Source organism: Portunus trituberculatus, chromosome 11 (assembly GCF_017591435.1).
Source record: "Portunus trituberculatus isolate SZX2019 chromosome 11, ASM1759143v1, whole genome shotgun sequence".
Lineage (NCBI taxonomy): Eukaryota > Metazoa > Arthropoda > Malacostraca > Decapoda > Portunidae > Portunus > Portunus trituberculatus.
Genome location: NC_059265.1, coordinates 2,657,844 through 2,677,496, shown reverse-complemented (window position 1 = coordinate 2,677,496; position 19,653 = coordinate 2,657,844). Strand labels below are relative to the sequence as shown.

Here is a 19,653-nt window from a genome sequence, read left to right as displayed (position 1 = left end):
CAACATGTTAGAAGCAGTTCAGAGAAGAGCAACTAGGATGATACCAGCATTAAAGCGCCTGGAGTATAGAGATAGATTAAAGGAATTAAACATGTTTTCATTTGAGAGGAGATGTATAAGAGGGATATGATAGAGTTATTTCAAATGTTCTCAGATACAAACTACATAGATGTGAGATCTTTCTTTACCTTAGAGGAGGGAAATAGGACTAGAAATCATGGCAGGAAGATTAGAAAGCAAGGCTGCAGGTTAGATAGAAGAAAATATTTCTTTAGTCATAGAGTGGTAGACTTCTGGAATGCATTGCCAGAGACGGTTGTAAATAGCACTAGTTTGACAGATTAGATAAGCACTTAAATTTATTAGATTTATAATTATGTATAGCACTGCATGATAGTTTTTATAAGAAATTTACTATAGTTAAATAAGACATGGTCCCCATGTATGGGGACCACAAATTGTAGAGGATTTCGCTGCAGGACTTACCCCTGTTAATGGGCCAAATATTTAGAATTAGTATATAATGTATTGTGTACTTGTAAGTGTATCTTTGAGTACTGATGACGAGGTCGCTGTGTGACTGATACAGGATAACCTAGATGGGCCCTGGTGGCCCTTTGTTATCCTATTATTTATGTTATATGTTATGTTATGTAAATAAATAAGACTTACTACCTACAGTTACCCGTATCTATGACGAGGTCGCTGTGTGACTGATACAGGATAACCTAGATGGGCCCTGGTGGCCATTTGTTATCCTATGAGTGACCCAAACACCTCCATTTCGGTATTGGGAATATAATACACATGTTATTTTCCTTTTCCTTTACCATTTCGTATTAGATTTCTTTTATTTGAATGTGATTTTGCATTTATAAGAAGTTTGAGTGATAGAGGAAGTGTATAGGATGATGTGGACATTTTGCGTAGAAGACGTGTGAGAAACCTCGGCCATTGTTAGCTCTGTGTTGAGATTGACAGTTTTTGAAGCTTTGTGGAGCAGGTGAGTTATTCCCAGGTGTGTGCGTGTACATGGTTATTAGGTGAAGTTTGTAGAGTGAGTGAGACGCGCCAATTAAGGTGAAAAAAGTTTTGCCAAGTGAAAATAATTGAGTGTTTGTGGTTTTGTTGCCTCATAACATACATAAATAATAGGATAACAAAGGGCCACCAGGGCCCATCTAGGTCATCCTGTATCAGTCGCACAGCGACCTCGTCATCAGTACTTAAAGATACACTTACAAGTACACAATACATTATATACTAATTCTAAATATTTGGCCCATTAACAGGGCTAAGTCCTGCAGCGAATTCCTCTACAATCTGTGATCCCCATACATGGGGATCATGTCTTGTTTAACTATAGTAAATTTCTTATAAAACTATCATGCAGTGCTATACATAATTATAAATCTAATAAATTTAAGTGCTTATCTAATCTGTTTTTAAACATTGTCAAAGTAGTGCTATTTACAACCGTCTCTGGCAATGCATTCCAGAAGTGTACCACCCTATGACTAAAGAAATATTTTCTTCTATCTAACCTGCAGCCTTGCTTTCTAATCTTCCTGCCATGATTTGTAGTCCTACTTCCCTCCTCTAAGGTAAAGAAAGATCTCACATCTATGTAGTTTGTATCTGAGAACATTTTAAATAACTCTATCATATCCCCTCTTATACATCTCCTCTCAAATGAAAACATGTTTAATTCCTTTAATCTATCTCTATACTCCAGGCGCTTTAATGCTGGCATCATCCTAGTTGCTCTTCTCTGAACTGCTTCTAACATGTTGATATCCTGCCTATAGTGGGGTGACCAGGCCTGTATGCAATACTCTAAATGGGGCCTAACATAGGAATTCTATAAGCTACGCACCACTTCCTTACTTTTATAACTAACATTTGTATTTATAAAAGCCAGGATCCTATTTGCCCTATTTCTTGCTTCTAAACATTGGTTTGAAAATTTCATAGTCCTGTCTATCACTACTCCTAAATCCTTTCCTTCTTCTACTGCCTCTAGCCAACATCCCTCCATCTCATAGTTAAAGTTTGTGTTGTCTTTACCTAAATGCATAAGCTGACACTTTTTAGAATGAAACTCCATCTGCCACCTGTCTGCCCATGCTATGAGCCTGTCCAGGTCTCGTTGTATTCTGTAATTGTCCTTTTCACCTTGTACTGCACATGCACATATATGCGGTGGTGATTCCTGCCCTCCTACGCCTTGTTGCGCCCCATATTGCCTCCATAGATACCTTATGCACCCATACACCTTCCATTGTTAACCCCATCTATAAAGAAGCGATGCCTCCAACCAGAAATGCAAAAAGGTGTTCTTGAATTAAAGCTTGAGGTTGGCTAATGTTGGCATGAGCAAAATGGCGAAACCTACAGAGCTTCACCACCTTGCCCTTTCTGCACGAAACCATTTTTTTGTGTTAGATTTTGGCTTGCTTTGAATTAAAATAGCACTTGTTTTTGGCGCAAATGAAGCCATTTTTTTTACATCCCTGAAACATCATATGATTTGCATCAACAAACAAGTGGTAAATGAATTAAAAACAAGGCGAAATTGAACACAAAAAATGAGTTTGGTCCAGAAAAGAAGGTAACCTAACTAAACCTAAGGTAAGGTAACCCAACCCAACTTAACCTAACCCAATCTAATCCCCAACCCAACGCAACCTAATCTAACCCAACCCAACGCAACCTAATTTAACCTAACCTAACCTAACCTAACCTAACCTAAAGATAAATTAACCTAACCCAACCTAACCCCTAACCCAACCCAACCTAACCCAACCCAACCCAACCCAACCCAACCCAACCTAAGCTAACCTAATTAAACCTAACCTCAGGGGCCGTCGTGATTGGTGGAAATAATTATGCTTTTTTTTCCTTGGCCGCCGCTTCAGTTTCAAAGAACAGAATCAATCAGCGTAAACAATTAAGCGCATGCTCAGACAATGGTGTGTCAGGAGCCCGCCGAGCCGCCGCGAGCGCCTGACACCATCAGTGTGCGGCAGGGTTTGATGTGGGAGGCTATTGTCACGGCTCATCACCAAAACACGCTTAAATTTTAAAAAATCTGTGTCGCCATTCAAAAATGTTGCACCTAGTATATATGGGGTTCAAATTACTCGTAATCAGGAGCTCTATCTCTTGAGGTGGGTAAAAAACACGTAGCTGATTGTGGTGAAACTCTGCAGTAATACCCTAGATTCTTATACTATTACTACCACTACTACAACAACTACCACTATTCCAGAGGTGCACCATGGCTTGCCACAAGGTCACAACTGGTCCCTGGAGAGCCGCTGGTGGTGACGGGCTGCCTGTGCCCTCTCTGCGGCAAAACTCCACACATACTCCACTCACCAAGTTCCAGAGGAGAGGTGAGTGTGTGTGTGTGGGAGAGGTGTCTGCAGGTGTGCTGTGAGTGTGGTGGGTGTGTAAGTGTGTTTTTTGTATGTTTTTGTAATGTCAACTATAGCTACCTATGTATAGTGTTTATTTTTTTTGGTGTGGGTTGGCTAGGTAAACTTATTGTGGGCGTTTTCCAGGTGTGATTTAAGGGTTGTTTGTGAGTGCAGTGTGTGTGTGTTTGTCTAATTGTATTTACCTAATTGTAACATACGGGAAAAGAGCTGTGCTCGTACTGTCCCGTCTCCATATCTACTAATGTCCAGCTTTTCTTAAAATCATGAATATTCCTTGCGTTGACCACTCCACCCTTCTATGAGGGAAGCTATATTTTTTCACATCTCTCCTATAAGTGGCCATTTTTAGTTTTTTCCCATGCCCTCTCGACATTCTTTCATTCCACATACACAGATCTTCCCTATCCATTTTTCCATGCCAATCATCACTCTGTATATTGCTATCAGGTCTCCCCTTTCTCTTCTGTTTTCCAGGGTCGGAAGTTGCATTCTGTTCAGTCTGTCTTCATAACTCAAATCTCTTAAGTCAGGCACCATTTTTGTTGCAGCCCTCTGTACTTTCTCTAGTTTCCTTATGTGTTTCTTTAAGTTCGAGCCCACTGTATTGTTGCATATTCAAGCCTTGGTCTTATCATTGCAGTAATTATTTTCTTCATCATTTCTTCATCTAAATATACGAACGCCACTCTTATGTTCCTCAATAAGTTCAATACTTCTCCAATTATTTTGTTTATATGTCTCTGGCGATAGGTCATTGGTAATTGTCACCCCAAGGTTTTTTTCTTCATGATGTTGTGTGATGCAATATTTTAGGTAATTTTGGGTGCATTTTGGTTAGGTAATGTTTGTCTTGTTTCCTCCATATCTCCCTCCACAGGTTACCTCCAGGCTTTTCCTTCATAGACTATTTCCTCCATGTTTCCTCCACCTTCCCTCCAATTTTGAGTCTCCTATCTCACTTCTATGATAGTCAAAATAGTACTTTTCTAAATCTCACTTCAAAACCTGACAATTTTTCTCATTTTTCCCTCCACCACCTCCTTTTCTTTCCTCCATATCTCCCTCCACACACCAAGCTGTGTACTGTGCTGGTGTGTGCAGGTGTGGAAAGGTTTCCAGGTGTGGTGTGTGTGTGTACGTGTGGTGTGTGCTTTTTGTTGTGTAAACTATATATATTTTTGGGTGTGTTTTTTTTGCATTTTCCAGTTTTTGCAAAGGGTTGTTTGTGGTTTGCTGGTGTGTGCAGGTGTGGGAATGGTGTGTGCTGGTGTGGTGTGTGTTTGGTGAGTGTGGGTGTTTTTTTTCTTACAATTTTGTCTCATAAACCTCATTTTTTCACTTGTTTTGGCCGGAAAATATTTGTCTACTTTTTAAATCCTCCTATTACTACCACCACCACCACCACTGTTCAACCACACCCACAACCACCACAAACAACCAACATTACCACATCAGATGCTCACAAAACCACACCATTTCACTACCATCACCACTACCACCACCTCCTCCCTACAGGATCACCGGCCGTACTAAAGGAAGTGGCTCTATGTAGGGATGGAACATGGCAACTGCACCAGCTGGGACACACCTAGCCAACTGTGAGTATTGAAGGCTGTTTTAAGGCTGTTTTGGGTTGTTTTAGGGTGTTTGAAGACTTTGAGGGTGTTTTAAGGCTGTTTCAGGATGTGTAATGCTGTTTTAGAGTGTTTTAAGGCTGTTTCAGGATATGTAATGCTGTTTTAGAGTGTTTTAAGGCTATTTTAGGGTGTTTAAGGCAGTTTTAGGCTGCTTTAAGGGTGTTTAACCCATTAACACCCAGACCTATTTCCCGTGTTGAGATTGTAGTACTTTTTGGCAAGCTGTGTGTTTGTAACCTAACCAAGACATGCTGAAGGAAAAATCATGATAACTTAAGTCAAAGCCTAAGTGAGTTGCAGAGGGTGACATAAATGATCCAGCAGGCGGATCAGTTAGCGTCTCGGCCCCATTGCATATACTTACCTTAGTAAAGGAAAAATCAAGGTTTCTTTACTTTTTTCGTAGTATACTTAGCATCTGCGTATTTTTCTAGTTACAAATTGGGCTAATAGTAATGTTTCAAATTTGTTCCTTTTATTCATAAATTGTACATGAGCAAAAATGAGTCCTAATACTTGGCATACACATATTTCTCTTTTATATCACTTTCTGCTGCACTGCTGCTATTCATCCACAAAATATACATTACTGTATTTGTTGCTATGAACATTCGACCTCATATTCATGTACGTGTGTGGAAATTTGCAAAACACTCCATGCACAGTGCGACGTCACACTTCAACAGTACAGGTCAAATTTGTAGCAATAACCCTCATCACCACAAAGCGACCTCAGCTTGTACCCAAACCTGATGGATGGGCTTCCCCCTGATCAATTGCTTGAGGCCATCATGACCATAGTATCTCACCATCATTTCATCAACAGATAAAGTCTTATGGAACACACCATACTGCTGGAATGAAGAATTTAGCATATCAATCAGGGGCCGGACTTTGAAAGCCTTGTCTGTGCAATCTTGTGGGCGACTGTTGTTGTCTTGTACATGTAGGTACGCTTTTATCTTCAAGTACTTGTTCCTGGATAGAGCTTAATTGTTTGACAGTATTTTGAGCCACATCATCAGCATCAGACCAGTAAAGTGGTTCGCTAGGAAGAGTGACGTACCCAGAATAGATCAGGAAGCCAATGAAGGCTTTTGGTTCATGGTCTTCCAAGCTAAACAGGGGATCATTTTTCACTGTGTGTGCATAACGGATTGTTTCTCGCTTTATGAGCGCAAAGATGTCGTCGGTGAAATATCCTCAAAGATGTCAACTGGTGTGTGACCGTCAAGTTGTTGGTGCAGTTTGGCCTTCAGCTTTTCGGTTTGGTTTGACATCTCACCCCACTTGGAGTACCGTGGTATCATGTGCCTGGAAGTAGAAACAGCACTTTAGTAAATATTTAGCATTACATGCATTTCCAAGTTAAAACTCCAACAGTAATGATGAAAAATCAATGAATTAGTGTTTGAGTAATTCTGGCCACAGACAAATACCTGAGTAAACATGACATAAAGAATCTGGTGAATACACGTTAATCATCATCATATTACTTTATTAACACAAAACATGACATAATACTAAACAAATAACTAACGCTAACCTTCTTACTCCACACTGGTGTATCAACACAGTCCAGACGTCGTTTTTTCTTCATTCCTTGGCCAGGTTTGTGTGGTATGAATTTCAATGGCACCAGGGACATCTTTTACCATTGGTATAAGTGTATTATCATCATCAACTTCATCCTCATCACTTAGATCATCATCAGGAGGAATGTTCACCAAGTCTATTATTACTTCTGCATCATGATCAACGTTGAACTCCTCACTACATAACAAGTGTGTAGCTTCTTGCACACTGAGGCATTTCACAGGAGCATTAGACATATTTCGCAGCTGTTGAGCAAAATAACTTTTCAAGCTAGTAAGTATATGCTCTGTAAAGTATTCATTCACAATATCAGAGAATCAGGAGGATGTATACAGTACGTCTACAGGCAACTGTGCTGCTGTGCTGCTGTGAATCTCACACTGGGTGACTGATAACGGTTCCGCCCAGTGGACCATATTTGTCACCTCTAATTGTAGTGAACTTGCAATTCGGTAGATGGTGTGATAGGGCAGATAATTCAACTGACATGTCATGTAGAAAGTGTTGTGCTTGTATAGTGAAAAGGATCAAGAAATATGACATACACTTCATCACCATTTTTTACTGAACATGAACAAAAATTCACAAAATTCAATCCTCCTAATGACGTGACCACTGGGGAGATTTGAATGTCGTTGCTATAAATAGGTCCTCCCACTTCTGCTTACTGTAAGAACACTTTTCTAAACTCAATTTGCTCAGCATGTTTAAGATACAGGCCATCAAAGACAGATCACCAAACATGATCCACTGGGCGGTAATTGGTTAAGGCTGTTTTAGTGCTTTTTAGGGCTGTTTAAAGGCTATTTGAGGGTGTATTAGGGTGTTTAAGACTGTTTTTGGCTGTTTTAAGGCTATATTAGGGTGTTTTAAGGGTGTTTCAAGGTATTTTAAAATTTTTGCTCCTGAGGCGATGAAGTAATGCACGCCATCGCTCCATCAGTGCTTCATCTACTCGCTTTGTGTGTTTTTTATGATTCAGTGACAAAGTGACTAACTGTTTTCAGGGACACTGGGTACGGTGGCTTGGGGGGGAGGGACCGTGTGGCCTGAGGGGAGGGTGGTGGCCGGCGGGCAGTGTGTTACTGACCAGTGTGGTGTAATGGTGTTGTCATTGTCACCCTTGAGGGATTCTGAGGGTGAGCTGGCTCTATTAGATGAATTACAGGATTCTGAGGACAATGAGAGTCAATCAGAAGGCCTCATTAGTGACTCACATGAGGAATATTTGCCAGAAAAGGACAGTGAGGCCAGGAGCTCCCAGGAAGAAAGTGATGGAAGTGGTGAGGATGACAATTAAGGGAGATGGAAAGCATATATGTTGGTTTAGAAGAGTGGGCACTGTCCCCAAGAAACCATCCCGCGTGCTCGCCTTGATTCCCGGCTCCCACTTCACAGCTCCTCCACCCAGCTGATTTGACGTCACATATATGAAGCCACGCTATTGGTCAGAGAGAGAGAGAGAGAGAGAGATGAAAAATGCAGAAGAGAGAGAGAGAGAGAGAGAGAGAGAGAGAGAGAGAATATGGAAACGCATAAGGAGAGGGAGAGAGAGAGAATATGAAAACGAATAAGGAGAGAGAGAGAGAGAGAGAGAGAAAAACAAAACAAATAAGGAAGAGAGAGAGAGAGAATATGGTAACGAATAAGGCAGCGTTTCTCAATCTTTTAGCCTTGCGTAACCCTTCAAATACATGACATGTCTCAAGGAACCCCTACACAAAAACAAAATTATATACCATATATTTCTCTTTTAATGTGATGTCAAATCCGCTGGGTGGAGGAACTGCGAAGGGGGACCGGGAATCGAGGCGAGCGCATGGGATGGTTTCTCGGGGACAGTGCCGAAGAGTGTATGGTTTTAAATGTGGACATGGAAGTGTGGAGGATGAGGAGCGGCCAGGCAGCCCTGCACTGCATGCTTCCCTCCATACTTTCTCTGTCTTATCTGATCCCTTTGCTGACCAGCGTCCCGGTACTGGTCCGGTCCTGACTGAGGATTTTTGTGGCTTTGATCCTGATGTACCAAGGAATGACATGAGTGGTCTGCACTGCTTCCAGCTCTTCATGTCAGACGAGGTGGTACAGTCGCTGTGTGCGTGGACCAGTGTCCCGGCAGCCAAGCGTTTTGTGGACAACCCAAAATAAATTACAAAAGTTTATGGCAAAAAGTGGCTTCATGTCACAAGGGATGAAATGAATGTCTTCCTACGTCAGCACCCCAACAGAACACGGTGCGGGGGTGGGGTTGTGCAGTGCGGGGTGGCGGAGTCGCTGACAAAGGGTTCATGATAGATGTGCCATTTTGTAAGGTTTTCACACATAAATATCTTTTTTTATTTATTAATTTTTTATTAGTACTCAGCATGTAGCTAATATGTGCATTTCCATTGTGTTTTAACGGGCTAAAGAAGGCATTATGGGTATCTCCTATCTCAAAGCCCACCAACTATTTGACTGCTAGTGTTCTTATTGATGTAGTGATAATTACTCCTGCAGTGTATCACTTGTGTCACTATGTATCTTGTATTATCACTTCACTTATTCACTTATTCTCTATGTGTCACTGTCAAACACTTCACTTACTTACCCACTGCTTCAATAACACTCTGAATTTATGGCCTCCGCACACTGAAACACTAAGGTCTCTCTCTCTCTCTCTCTCTCTCTCTCTCTCTCTCTCTCTCTCTCTCTCTCTCTCTCTCTCTCTCTCTCTCTCTCTCTCTCTCTCTCTCTCTCTCTCTCTCTCTCTCTCTCTCTCTCTCTCTAATATTAATCCAGTTTTATTTATTTCAGATTGTGTTAAGAATATGGAGAAAGACGGACCAAGGCAAGAAGAGGAGGAGGAGGAAGAAGAGGATCAGGAACAGGAACAGGAAGAAAAAGAAGAAGAAGAAGAAGGAAGAGGTGGAGGAATATGAGAAGAGGAGGAGAAGAAGAAAAGAGAGAAAAAGAAAAAGGTAAAATAATAAATATTGTCATTTCATAAAGTTTTTGCTATTTCAATTTCTCTCTCTCTCTCTCTCTCTCTCTCTCTCTCTCTCTCTCTCTCTCTCTCTCTCTCTCTCTCTCTCTCTCTCTCTCTCTCTCTCTCTCTCCTCTCCTCCTCCTCCTCCTCCTCCTCCTCCTCTCCTCCTCCTCCTCCTCCTCCTCCTCCTCCTCCTCCTCCTCCTGTGCTAATACTATTACTATTATTACTATCCCAGTGTGACCTGTGTGACCTCTGACCTTTTGCCGCAGGACTCCTTGGACTGCGACTTCACTGTGACCCGAGAGGAGGTGGCCACTCAACGCTGAGGTCACACGGCTCCCTTCCTTATGCAGGTCAGTGGTGTGGTGTGTGGTGTGGGGAGGTGTGGTCGGGTTAGGTAGGTTGGGTTAGCCTGGGTAAGATTTTGAAGCCTATTTTAGGCAGTTTGGCATGTTTGGAGGGTATTTTTAAACAGTTTGGCATGTTTTGAGAGCATTTTGAGACAGTTTGGCATGTTTTGAAAGCATTTTGAGACAGTTTGACATGTTTTGAGGGCATTTTAAGACAGTTTGGAGGGCATATTGAGATAGTTTGGTATGTTTTGAGGGTATATTAAGAAAATTTTGGAGGTTTTTAGGGAAATTGAAGACAGTTTGGCAGATTTGGAGGGCATATTAAGGTAGTTTGTTATGTTTTGAGGAAATTTGAGACAGTTTAGCTGGTTTTGAGGCCATGGTAAAATAGTTTGGCATGTTTTGAACACATTTTAAGACAGTTTGGCATGTTCTAAGGGCATATTAAGACAGTTTGACATGTTTTCATGACATATTAAGAGAGTTTGGCAGATTTTAACTGCAATTTAAGAAAGTTTGACAGGTTTTGATGGCATTTTAAGACAATTTGGCAGGTTCTGATGACATTTTAAGACCCACTGCTTCAATAACACTGAATTTATGGCCTCCACACACTAAAACACTAAGGTCTCTCTCTCTCTCTCTCTCTCTCTCTCTCTCTCTCTCTCTCTCTCTCTCTCTCTCTCTCTCTCTCTCTCTCTCTCTCTCTCTCTCTCTCTCTCTCTCTCTCTGTTTTGAGGACATTTTAACCCTTGGCTTACGGTGGATGAATTTATTTTCCGTTCCCTACTCACGGGTAATTTTTGAAATATCAGAAATATCAGTTGGTTTCAGTCACTATATGATCCAGTAATTCATTATCGAGCAATGCCAAGAAATAATGACACAGCCCCGCGCCAATCTTCAAATGTCAAGCGGGAAAAATCATGATTACCGATACGATCGCCGTCTCTCTGGACGGAACAATATCATCATTCATGTACGATCACCGTAAGCCAAGAAGGGTTAAGATAGTTTGTCAGGTTTTGAGGACATTTTAACACAATTTGACATCTCCTCCTCCTCCTCCTCCTCCTCCTCCTCCTCCTCCTCCTCTTGTGCTAATACAATTACTATTATTACTATCCCAGTGTGACCTGACCTGTGTGACCTCTGACCTTTTGCCACAGGATTCCCTGGAATGTGACTTCACTGTGACCCGAGAGGAGGTACCTCGGCCACTCAACGCTGAGGTCACACGGCTCTCTTCCTTATGCAGGTCAGTGGTGTGGTGTGAGGTGTGGGGAGGTGTGGTTAGGTTACATTAGGTTAGGTTGGGCAGTTAAGGTTTTGAGGGAATTTTGAGGCAGTTTGTCATGTTTTGAGGGTATATTTAAACAGTTTGGCATATTTTAAGGGCATTTTAGATAGTTTGGCATGTGTTGAGGGTATTTTGAGACAGTTTGATGTGTTTGGTGGGCAGTTTAAGACAGTTTAGTATATTTTGAGACAGTTTGGCATGTTTGAGGATATTTTAAAACAGTTTGACATGTTTTATGGCCATATTGAGATAGTTTGGCATGTTTTAAGGGCATTTTGAGAGTTTGACATTTTTTTAGGGCATTTTAATACATTTTGGCAGGTTTTGAGAGCAATTTAAAACAGTATGGCTGGTTTTCAGGGTATATTAAGACAATTTGAGAGGTTTTGAAGTGAATTGAAGACAGTTTGGCAGGTTTTCAGGGCATATTAAGACAGTTTGGTATATTTTGAGGGCAATTTTAGACAGTTTGGCAGGTTTTGAGGCCAATTTAAGATAGTTTGACATGTTTTGATGGCATTTTAAGACAGTTTGGCAGGTTTTGAGGGCATATTAAGGCAGTTTGGCAGATTTTGAGTGCAATTTATATATATATATATATATATATATATATATATATATATATATATATATATATATATATATATATATAGTTAGGCATTTTGCATTATTGTAAATAACAGCATATTCTTATTTGATTTATAATTAACAGTGGTAGTGGTAGCCTTTTCCAAGATATCATACTGGAATAGGTGGAAGCTTGAATTATATATGTATATTGATTTTAATGCAAGTTTAATTTTTGAGTTACTTGTGTTAACCTAAGGATGTAAAATTTCCATAACTAAGAAAGTAACAATTCTGTTTTGTAATCATGTGCATTGTGTATAATTTGTTGCATATTAATTATTTAAGATCATAGCAATACACTAGAAATTTAGAATAAACTAAAATTTTTTCTATTTAATTGAAAAGATTAGGTGAAAGCTCATTTTTCTGAATTGGTCTACTAATGTGTAAGTACATCTTTAATTTGAGACAGATTTGGCATGTTATGAAGCCATTTTAAGGCAGTTTGTCATGTTTTAAGGACATTTTAAGACAGTTTGGTATGTTTTGAGGGCATTTTAAGATAGTTTGCCAGGTTTTGAGGAAATTATAAGACAGTTTGATATGTTTTGATAGGATTTTAAGACAGTTTTGCATGTTTTGAGGTCAGTTAAAAAAGTTTGACATGTTTTAACGGCATTTGAGTTGCGTTCAGTTCAGTTTACAAAATAGTGAAGGTGACTCAATATAAACAGTGCACCTCTCATTACAGGAAAGTCAAGTCCCTGAATGCTGCCAAGGAGAGACACTGCTGCTGGAACACTGCACCACCAAGCCAAGACAAGACAAGCGACAACACAACACAAGCCTTCTACAACACCTACAGCCATCAGCAACACCCAGAGTACAAGACAACACCTGGAGCCATGAAGAATAGTTAGGATAGATTAGCAGTTTGGCATTTTTAATTATAAGGACATTTTAAGACCATTTGACATGTTTTTATGGTATTTTAAGACCATTTGGCATGTTTGTATGGTATTTTAAGACCATTTGGCATGTTTTTATGGTATGTTAAGACCATTTGGCATGTTTTTATGGTATGTTAAGACCATTTGGCATGTTTTTATGGTATGTTAAGACCATTTGGCATGTTTTATGGTATTTTAAGACCATTTGGCATGTTTTATGGTATTTTAAGACCATTTGGCATGTTTTATGGTATTTTAAGACCATTTGGCATGTTTTATGGTATTTTAAGACCATTTGACATGTTTTTATGGTATTTTAAGACCATTTGGCATGTTTTTATGGTATTTTAAGACCATTTGGCATGTTTTTATGGTATTTTAAGACCATTTGGCATGTTTTTATGGTATTTTAAGACCATTTGGCATGTTTTTATGGTATTTTAAGACCATTTGGCATGTTTTATGGTATTTTAAGACCATTTGGCATGTTTTTGAGGGCATTTGAAGAAAGTTTGGCTATGGTAATACCCTTTTTGACATTAACCCTTCAGTACCATGACACATTTCCATATTCCTTGTGGTGACTATTTGGTGATTTTGTACAGCTTCACAAACTCATGTGGGGATGAAAATTGTGAAGACTGTGGCCATTAATTTTGTGACCTTCATAGACCTTCAATAATGTCAATAAAATGGTCTAATGGTGCACAAATCTCAAGGTAAAATGTGTCCCAGTACTGAAGGGGTTAAGAAGGGTGTATGGAGGTGACAAGATTAATGGGCACAGTCTTCACTATTTCAATCCCCCACATGAGTTTGTGAAGCAAGTGTTGGATTCTCTGGACAAAGATGCAGTGTGCTTGTTAAGAGATTGACTCAGCACTCACTCACTCCTTCACTTACTGAACTCAGAGGAATGAAGAATGTGCATTGTTGCTGCTTGTGTGTCAGACAAAGGCCTGTATTCACAAACACTTTGGTGTTTCAACAACACGCCTTCCAAGGCCACAGAGATCACTGGCAGGGTTTTCATGAGTGTTTCTCCACTTAATATTGTAGAAATGTCACTCTGCCTCAGGAACCATAAAATACCCTTATTCTCTCACCACCACTGTATTCCAAGGCCACACAGATGACTGGCAGGGTTTTCAAGACTGTTTCTCCACTTAATAATACAGAAATCTTGTCATTCTGCCTTTACAACTCTCTCTCTCTCTCTCTCTCTCTCTCTCTCTCTCTCTCTCTCTCTCTCTCTCTCTCTCTCTCTCTCTCTCTCTCTCTCTCTCTCTCTCTCTCTCTCTCTCTCAATGAAAAGATCTCTTAAAAATCCCCAGTTAATGGTGAAGACTTATCTCTCTCTCTCTCTCTCTCTCTCTCTCTCTCTAATCTCTGTCTCTGATCTCTCTCTAGACCTAATGGTACTTCTACTGAAGGGGTTAAAATAGTGAAGACTGTGACCATGTCAATAAAAATGGTCTAATGGTACACAAATCTCAAGGTAAAAATGTGTCCCAGTACTGAAGGGGTTAAATAGTGAAGACTATGGCCATTAATCTTCTGCCTTCTATAGATCTTTCCAAGTGTCAATAAAATGGTCTAATGGTACAATGGTACAGATCTCAAGGTAGAAATATGTCCCAGTACTGAAGGGGTTAAAATAGTGAAGACTTGCCATTATTCTTCTGCCCTCTATAGACCTTTCCTGATGTCAATAAAATGTCTAATTGTACACAAATTTCAAGGTAAAATGTGTCAATGTTGAAGGGGTTAAAATAGTGAAGAATGTGGCCATTAGTCTTCTGACGTCTATAGATCTTTCCTACTGTCAATAAAATGGTCTAATGGTACACAAAATCTCAAGATGTCCTAGTATTAAAGGGGTTAAAATAATGAAGAATGTGGCCGTTAATCTTCTGACCTCTGTAGACCTTTCCTAATGTCAATAAAATGGTCTAATGGTACAGAAATGTCAAGGTAAAATGTGTCCCAGTACTGAAGGGGTTAAAATAGTGAAGACTGTGACCATTAACCTTCTGATGTCTATAAACTTTTCCTAATATCAATAAAATGGTTTAATGGTACACAGATCTCAGGGTAAAATGTGTCCCAGTACTGAAGGGGTTGAAATAGTGAAGACTGTGGCCATTAATCTTGTGATCTCCATACACCTCTCCATTTTATTGATATTAGCAAGGGTCTATGGTGGTCAAAGGATTAATGGTCCCAGTACTGAAGGGGTTGAAATAGTGAAGACTGTGGCCATTAATCTTGTGATCTCCATACACCTCTCCATTTTATTGATATTAGCAAGGGTCTATGGTGGTCAAAGGATTAATGGCCACAGCCTTCACTATTTTAATCAATTCAGTACTGGGACACATTTTACCTTGAGATTTGTGTACCATTAGACCATTTTAATGACATTAGCAAGGGTGTATGGAGGGCACAAGATTAATGTGTGTGTGTTGTTTTAAAAATGTTGTTTTCATGTATATTATTACTATTTGATTGTTTACTTTGATTGCTCTCTCTCTCTCTCTCTCTCTCTCTCTCTCTCTCTCTCTCTCTCTCTCTCTCTCTCTCTCTCTCTCTCTCTCTCTCTCTCTCTCTCTCTCTCTCTCTCTCTCTCTCTCTCTCTCTCTCTCTCTCTCTCTCTCTCTCTCTCTCTCTCTCTCTCTCTCTCTCTCTCTCTCTCTCTCTCTCTCTCTCTCTCTCTCTCTCTCTCTCTCTCTCTCTCTCTCTCTCTCTCTCTCTCTCTCTCTCTCTCTCTCTCTCTCTCTCTCTCTCTCTCTCTCTTAAAATCTCTTGAAAATCTCTCTCTCTTTTGAATATTTGTTAACTTGAAAAGTTGTTTAAAAATAATTTGTGAAGTTGAAATTTCTTAAAATTTTGCAAAGTTGAAAATTCATGTTAATATTTATTGTTATTATAAATTGATGTTAATATTTATTGTATATTGTTGAAATTTATTGTTAAAATTTTTTATATATTATTTATTATTAAGTTGAAAATTTATTGTAGACTATTTTTTTATTGATGTTAAGTTGAAAATTTGTTATTTATTGTCTAAGTTGAAAATCATTGTAGACTATTTTTTTATACTTATATTTTAAGTTGAAAATTTGTGTATTTTTTGTTTTTAACTTTTTCATATAGGATTTTGCTCAAAATTTATACTCAGTTTTTTTTTTTTTTAAGTTGAAAATTTGTGTAGACTTTCTCTGTATTCTTTGTATATATATTGTTTTATTCAGTTGAAAATATTTGTGGGTTTTTTTATTTGTGGGCAATTTGTGTGTAATAATGTCAAAAATTGAATAAAAGTGTAGGGAGACTCTTGTATTTAATTTTAGCTCCAATATGCATCCACCTTATCTCCGGAGACTCTTTAGAGTATTTTCGACTTAGTACGATTTTTTCGGCTTTTTTTGCCGTTTTCTAGATTTTTTTTTTTTTTGCCATTTTTCTAGATTTTTCCATTTTTTTTCTATTTTTACCATTTTAGTGTTTTTGGCCAGTAGTGCTGTATTTTATGTAGACCGTTTGAAGATTTTTCAGCCAGATGGTATTTTGGGACCATTTTTACATTAAGTTATTGATGTCATGTAACTTTTTCGCTTTAGTTTCATTTCCTAACAACCACTTTTTGTATTGCTTATGATAATAAATAGAAAAAGCTTCAAATCTAGCGCGTTTTATTTCTGGGGTGATCGTTTAGAGCGAGTGTAGGTGGTGGTCAATGGAGGCAATATTGGTGTCAGACGGATCCAAGCCAGCTTGAGGCGACTACTCACTGAAACCACCCACAACCCACAAATATTCCCAGGAAAGGAAATTTACCGAAACAAAAAGATTTCTTTACACATTATTATTCAGTAGTGACAACAGATCCAAGTACAGTGACACCACCATAATGAGGTGGTAGTGGCAGCAAGCGTTGAATAGGAGATGTCTGCCATGCGAAGCTGAATCTCTGGACTGCGGTGGTGGAGTTAGTGGTGGTGGTGTAGCAGGTGTTTGCCAGGCCGCTGCGAGGCGAAGTCCCTCAGTGCCAGTAGCTGCGACGGCGACACGTGTATTAGCGGGACGGCAGTGAAGGCCCAATGCGAGGCAGTGCCCCTCCGAGTAGCGGTAGCAGCGGCGGCGGCAACGGTCAATGTAGGCGCAGTGCGAAGCCAGAGAGTCCTTCCCTGATGGTGCAGGACGCACGGGATCGCTGCAGTCACGGCTTCGGATCACCAACTCCTGTAATGGAGAAAAATTAACTGATTATCTCCATATGTACCACGCCACACTGTCCTACAATACACACTTCACTGCCTCAGTCAGCCTCTCACTCGCCCTCCTCGATCGTTATTCCACTTACACTCCAGTTACACCCTTCTCCCTCGTTCTCCTCCCAGCGTCTCCCGTGTGACGTAGCATCCTGGCCCTTCACCATCCTGACACTCCCATCCCTTCATTCTCACATCTCCCACGCCAGTCTCAGTAAACCACACCACGTCAAACCCCCTCAAACTTCCCCACACCCGATCCTCACACCCACACAACCAATCTTGCCACACATTCATCTACCTGGTTAGTGGAATCTTCCGTGTCTGCCGTCATCTGTAGGTTCTCGTCTCCAATCCTCCGCCTCACCACACCTGCCTCGCCTCTATCACCCACTCACCCAGCCAGTCTCCCTCAACGGCGGCAGCGGCGGTGGCGGTCGTTAAGAGTAGACCGTGTGCGCGATGCAATCTTACGGCGGTGGCGGAGGCTTCTAGAAGTGTTGGTAGTGAGCGTTGTCCGTCAAAGTGCAAGGTAGACGAGGCTCATTACCGCTGTGGAGTCAGGCCTTTGGATCGTCAACGCCTGTAATGGGACAAGAATAAGCATGAACAAAGCAGTACCTTGTTTACTTGTTCACTAATTATCCCTACAGCTAACAAGCAAGATTACCCTAAGCAAACTCCTTCACTGCCTCAATCAGCCTTTCACTCTTCATTCTACGTATTCTTACCACCACCACCACCATACCATCACAAAACATGAACAGCAGTATCTTTTCACTAATTATCTCTAAATGACCAACACCACACATTCCCTTCACGTCTTCACTTCCATCCATAATGTGCCCAAACTCACTCTAAACACTTTATTCCCCATCTGTCTGTCCTAAAACTCAACCACTGCCTCAGCCAGCCTTTCACTCGTCTCTACTCAGTTACACGTCTTCACAGTGCCCTAACCCAGCCAAACACTCGCACCACACCATCCATCCCTTCTGTCTTCTATTTTATCACACTGCATTCAGTTAGTTCCCACTCTGCCTCCTCTTGCCACGAGCCATTCACGCTCACTTCATTCCTCCCAGCCATTCTCAACCCTCCCCACACACAAACCCCCTCCCACCGTCACTCGTGAACCTCGAACCATTTACGCCAGCCTACCACTTCAAGAACTAATTTCATGGTTATATCCCCAAACTTATCGTTATGCTACCACATCTCGCTTCTAATGCACGTACCTTGAAACACCAGCCTCGTTACGTTAGGAAATCCTGTCCACTCATTCTTTTCGCCGATTCTGGTACCTATTCTATAACGAGGGAACCACAATGACTAACCTGAAACATTTTAGCCTCAAATACAACTTACTTAAAGGAGTTCTATAGTAACGCGACCCGTTTAATCCCTTCAGCACCAAGACGCGTTTTCATATTCCTTCTGTTACTATTTGGTGATTTTATACAACTTGAGAAACCTTGTGACATCCATACACGCTTTGTAACATCAATAGAATGATCTAATCGTACACACATCTCAAGGTGAAAATGCGTCACAGTACTGGAGAGGTTAAGCGTAATTCTTCCTTCCTACACAACTACAATGACCACGAAAACACTACACTTGTTACAGCCATTACACAAATCTATTCTGAACCCACGTTACTCTAACCACACTAGTGAATGAACGACCATCTGCCCTTATTGACAACTACAAGTAAATTTAACACACGTAGCGATGGTTCCTGATACATCCTACATTGACACACAGACATCGTACAATTAACCTTCCAATAGACGCAGTGCACATCCTACACATACCCAGTTATCCTTTATCATTCAACATTCCTAACAACCTTCAAGTTACTGACTAACAATTTCCTATCACCACTGCAGTGTCAACGCGCACACAACACCCAACACCTCACACCTACACTATTCGTTTACATAAAAACCACTAACCTCTCCTCCTCTGTGCTGTGCTGTGCTGTGGTGTGGTCCGATAATCTCACAGCAGCGGCACGTCACCTCGCCGCACGAAGACCCACGTAGATCAAGCTTCCCGTTGCTGTTCCTGCCGCTGCTGAACGTCACGCCCACGACAAGACACAGACGGACACTGGGCTGCGTACACTCGAGGGGTCGGTGGTGGCGTGGTGGCTGGAGAGATGTAGCGAGCGTGGTGTCTGGATTAATACTGTTCCAGCTACTGCTGACGTTGCTTCGTTCTTGTCTCACCCCCCCCAACCTGCCAATAAGGAAAGAGCAACTTGAGGGCAAACGAGCATATGAAACGCTGCCAGTGAACCTAACCACTGGTCCACCACCTGGATATAAACTAGTCACGCTCTTTAACTCCTTCCAAACCAACCATTACACACACTCAATTGCATTAATTTGTTTCATCAAGCATTCTCACCTTCCGTGTAGTACTTACAATATACACGATTTTTTTTATCATTATGTTGTAACAGTTTGAAGCTTCCTTCGTAATAAATGATTATGATAAGATGATAATAATAATATTCTCTCTCTCTCTCTCTCTCTCTCTCTCTCTCTCTCT

The 19,653-nt window shown here is 40.6% G+C and overlaps 1 protein-coding gene and 2 long non-coding RNA genes across 8 annotated transcripts in view; 2 read left to right on the top strand and 1 right to left on the bottom strand.

Moving 5' to 3' along the window:
* The first annotated feature begins 862 nt into the window (after positions 1-862).
* Positions 863-4,977, top strand: LOC123502321. The gene is made up of 3 exons (XR_006673933.1): positions 863-1,003; positions 3,272-3,398; positions 4,959-4,977. It is a non-coding gene; the product is annotated as an uncharacterized LOC123502321 (long non-coding RNA).
* A 4,939-nt stretch (positions 4,978-9,916) lies between these two features.
* Positions 9,917-12,680, top strand: LOC123502325. Its single transcript, XR_006673941.1, has 3 exons — positions 9,917-10,000; positions 11,170-11,258; positions 12,622-12,680. It is a non-coding gene; the product is annotated as an uncharacterized LOC123502325 (long non-coding RNA).
* A 3,993-nt stretch (positions 12,681-16,673) lies between these two features.
* Positions 16,674-19,653, bottom strand: part of LOC123502275 — a 487,861-nt gene continuing 484,881 nt past the window's right edge. For 2 of the 6 annotated variants that reach the window (XM_045251498.1, XM_045251499.1), the window contains exons 2-3: positions 17,396-17,677; positions 16,674-17,065 (exon numbers count right to left, since the gene is read on the bottom strand). In XM_045251498.1, coding sequence (XP_045107433.1) covers positions 16,679-17,065; positions 17,396-17,428 — 420 coding nt within the window. In that variant the 5' untranslated portion in view covers positions 17,429-17,677 and the 3' untranslated portion in view covers positions 16,674-16,678. Of the gene's footprint in view, positions 17,066-17,186; positions 17,335-17,395; positions 17,678-19,052; positions 19,338-19,653 lie in introns of those variants that run through there. The other 4 variants (XR_006673853.1, XM_045251496.1, XM_045251497.1 and 1 more) reach the window with 4 other exon arrangements.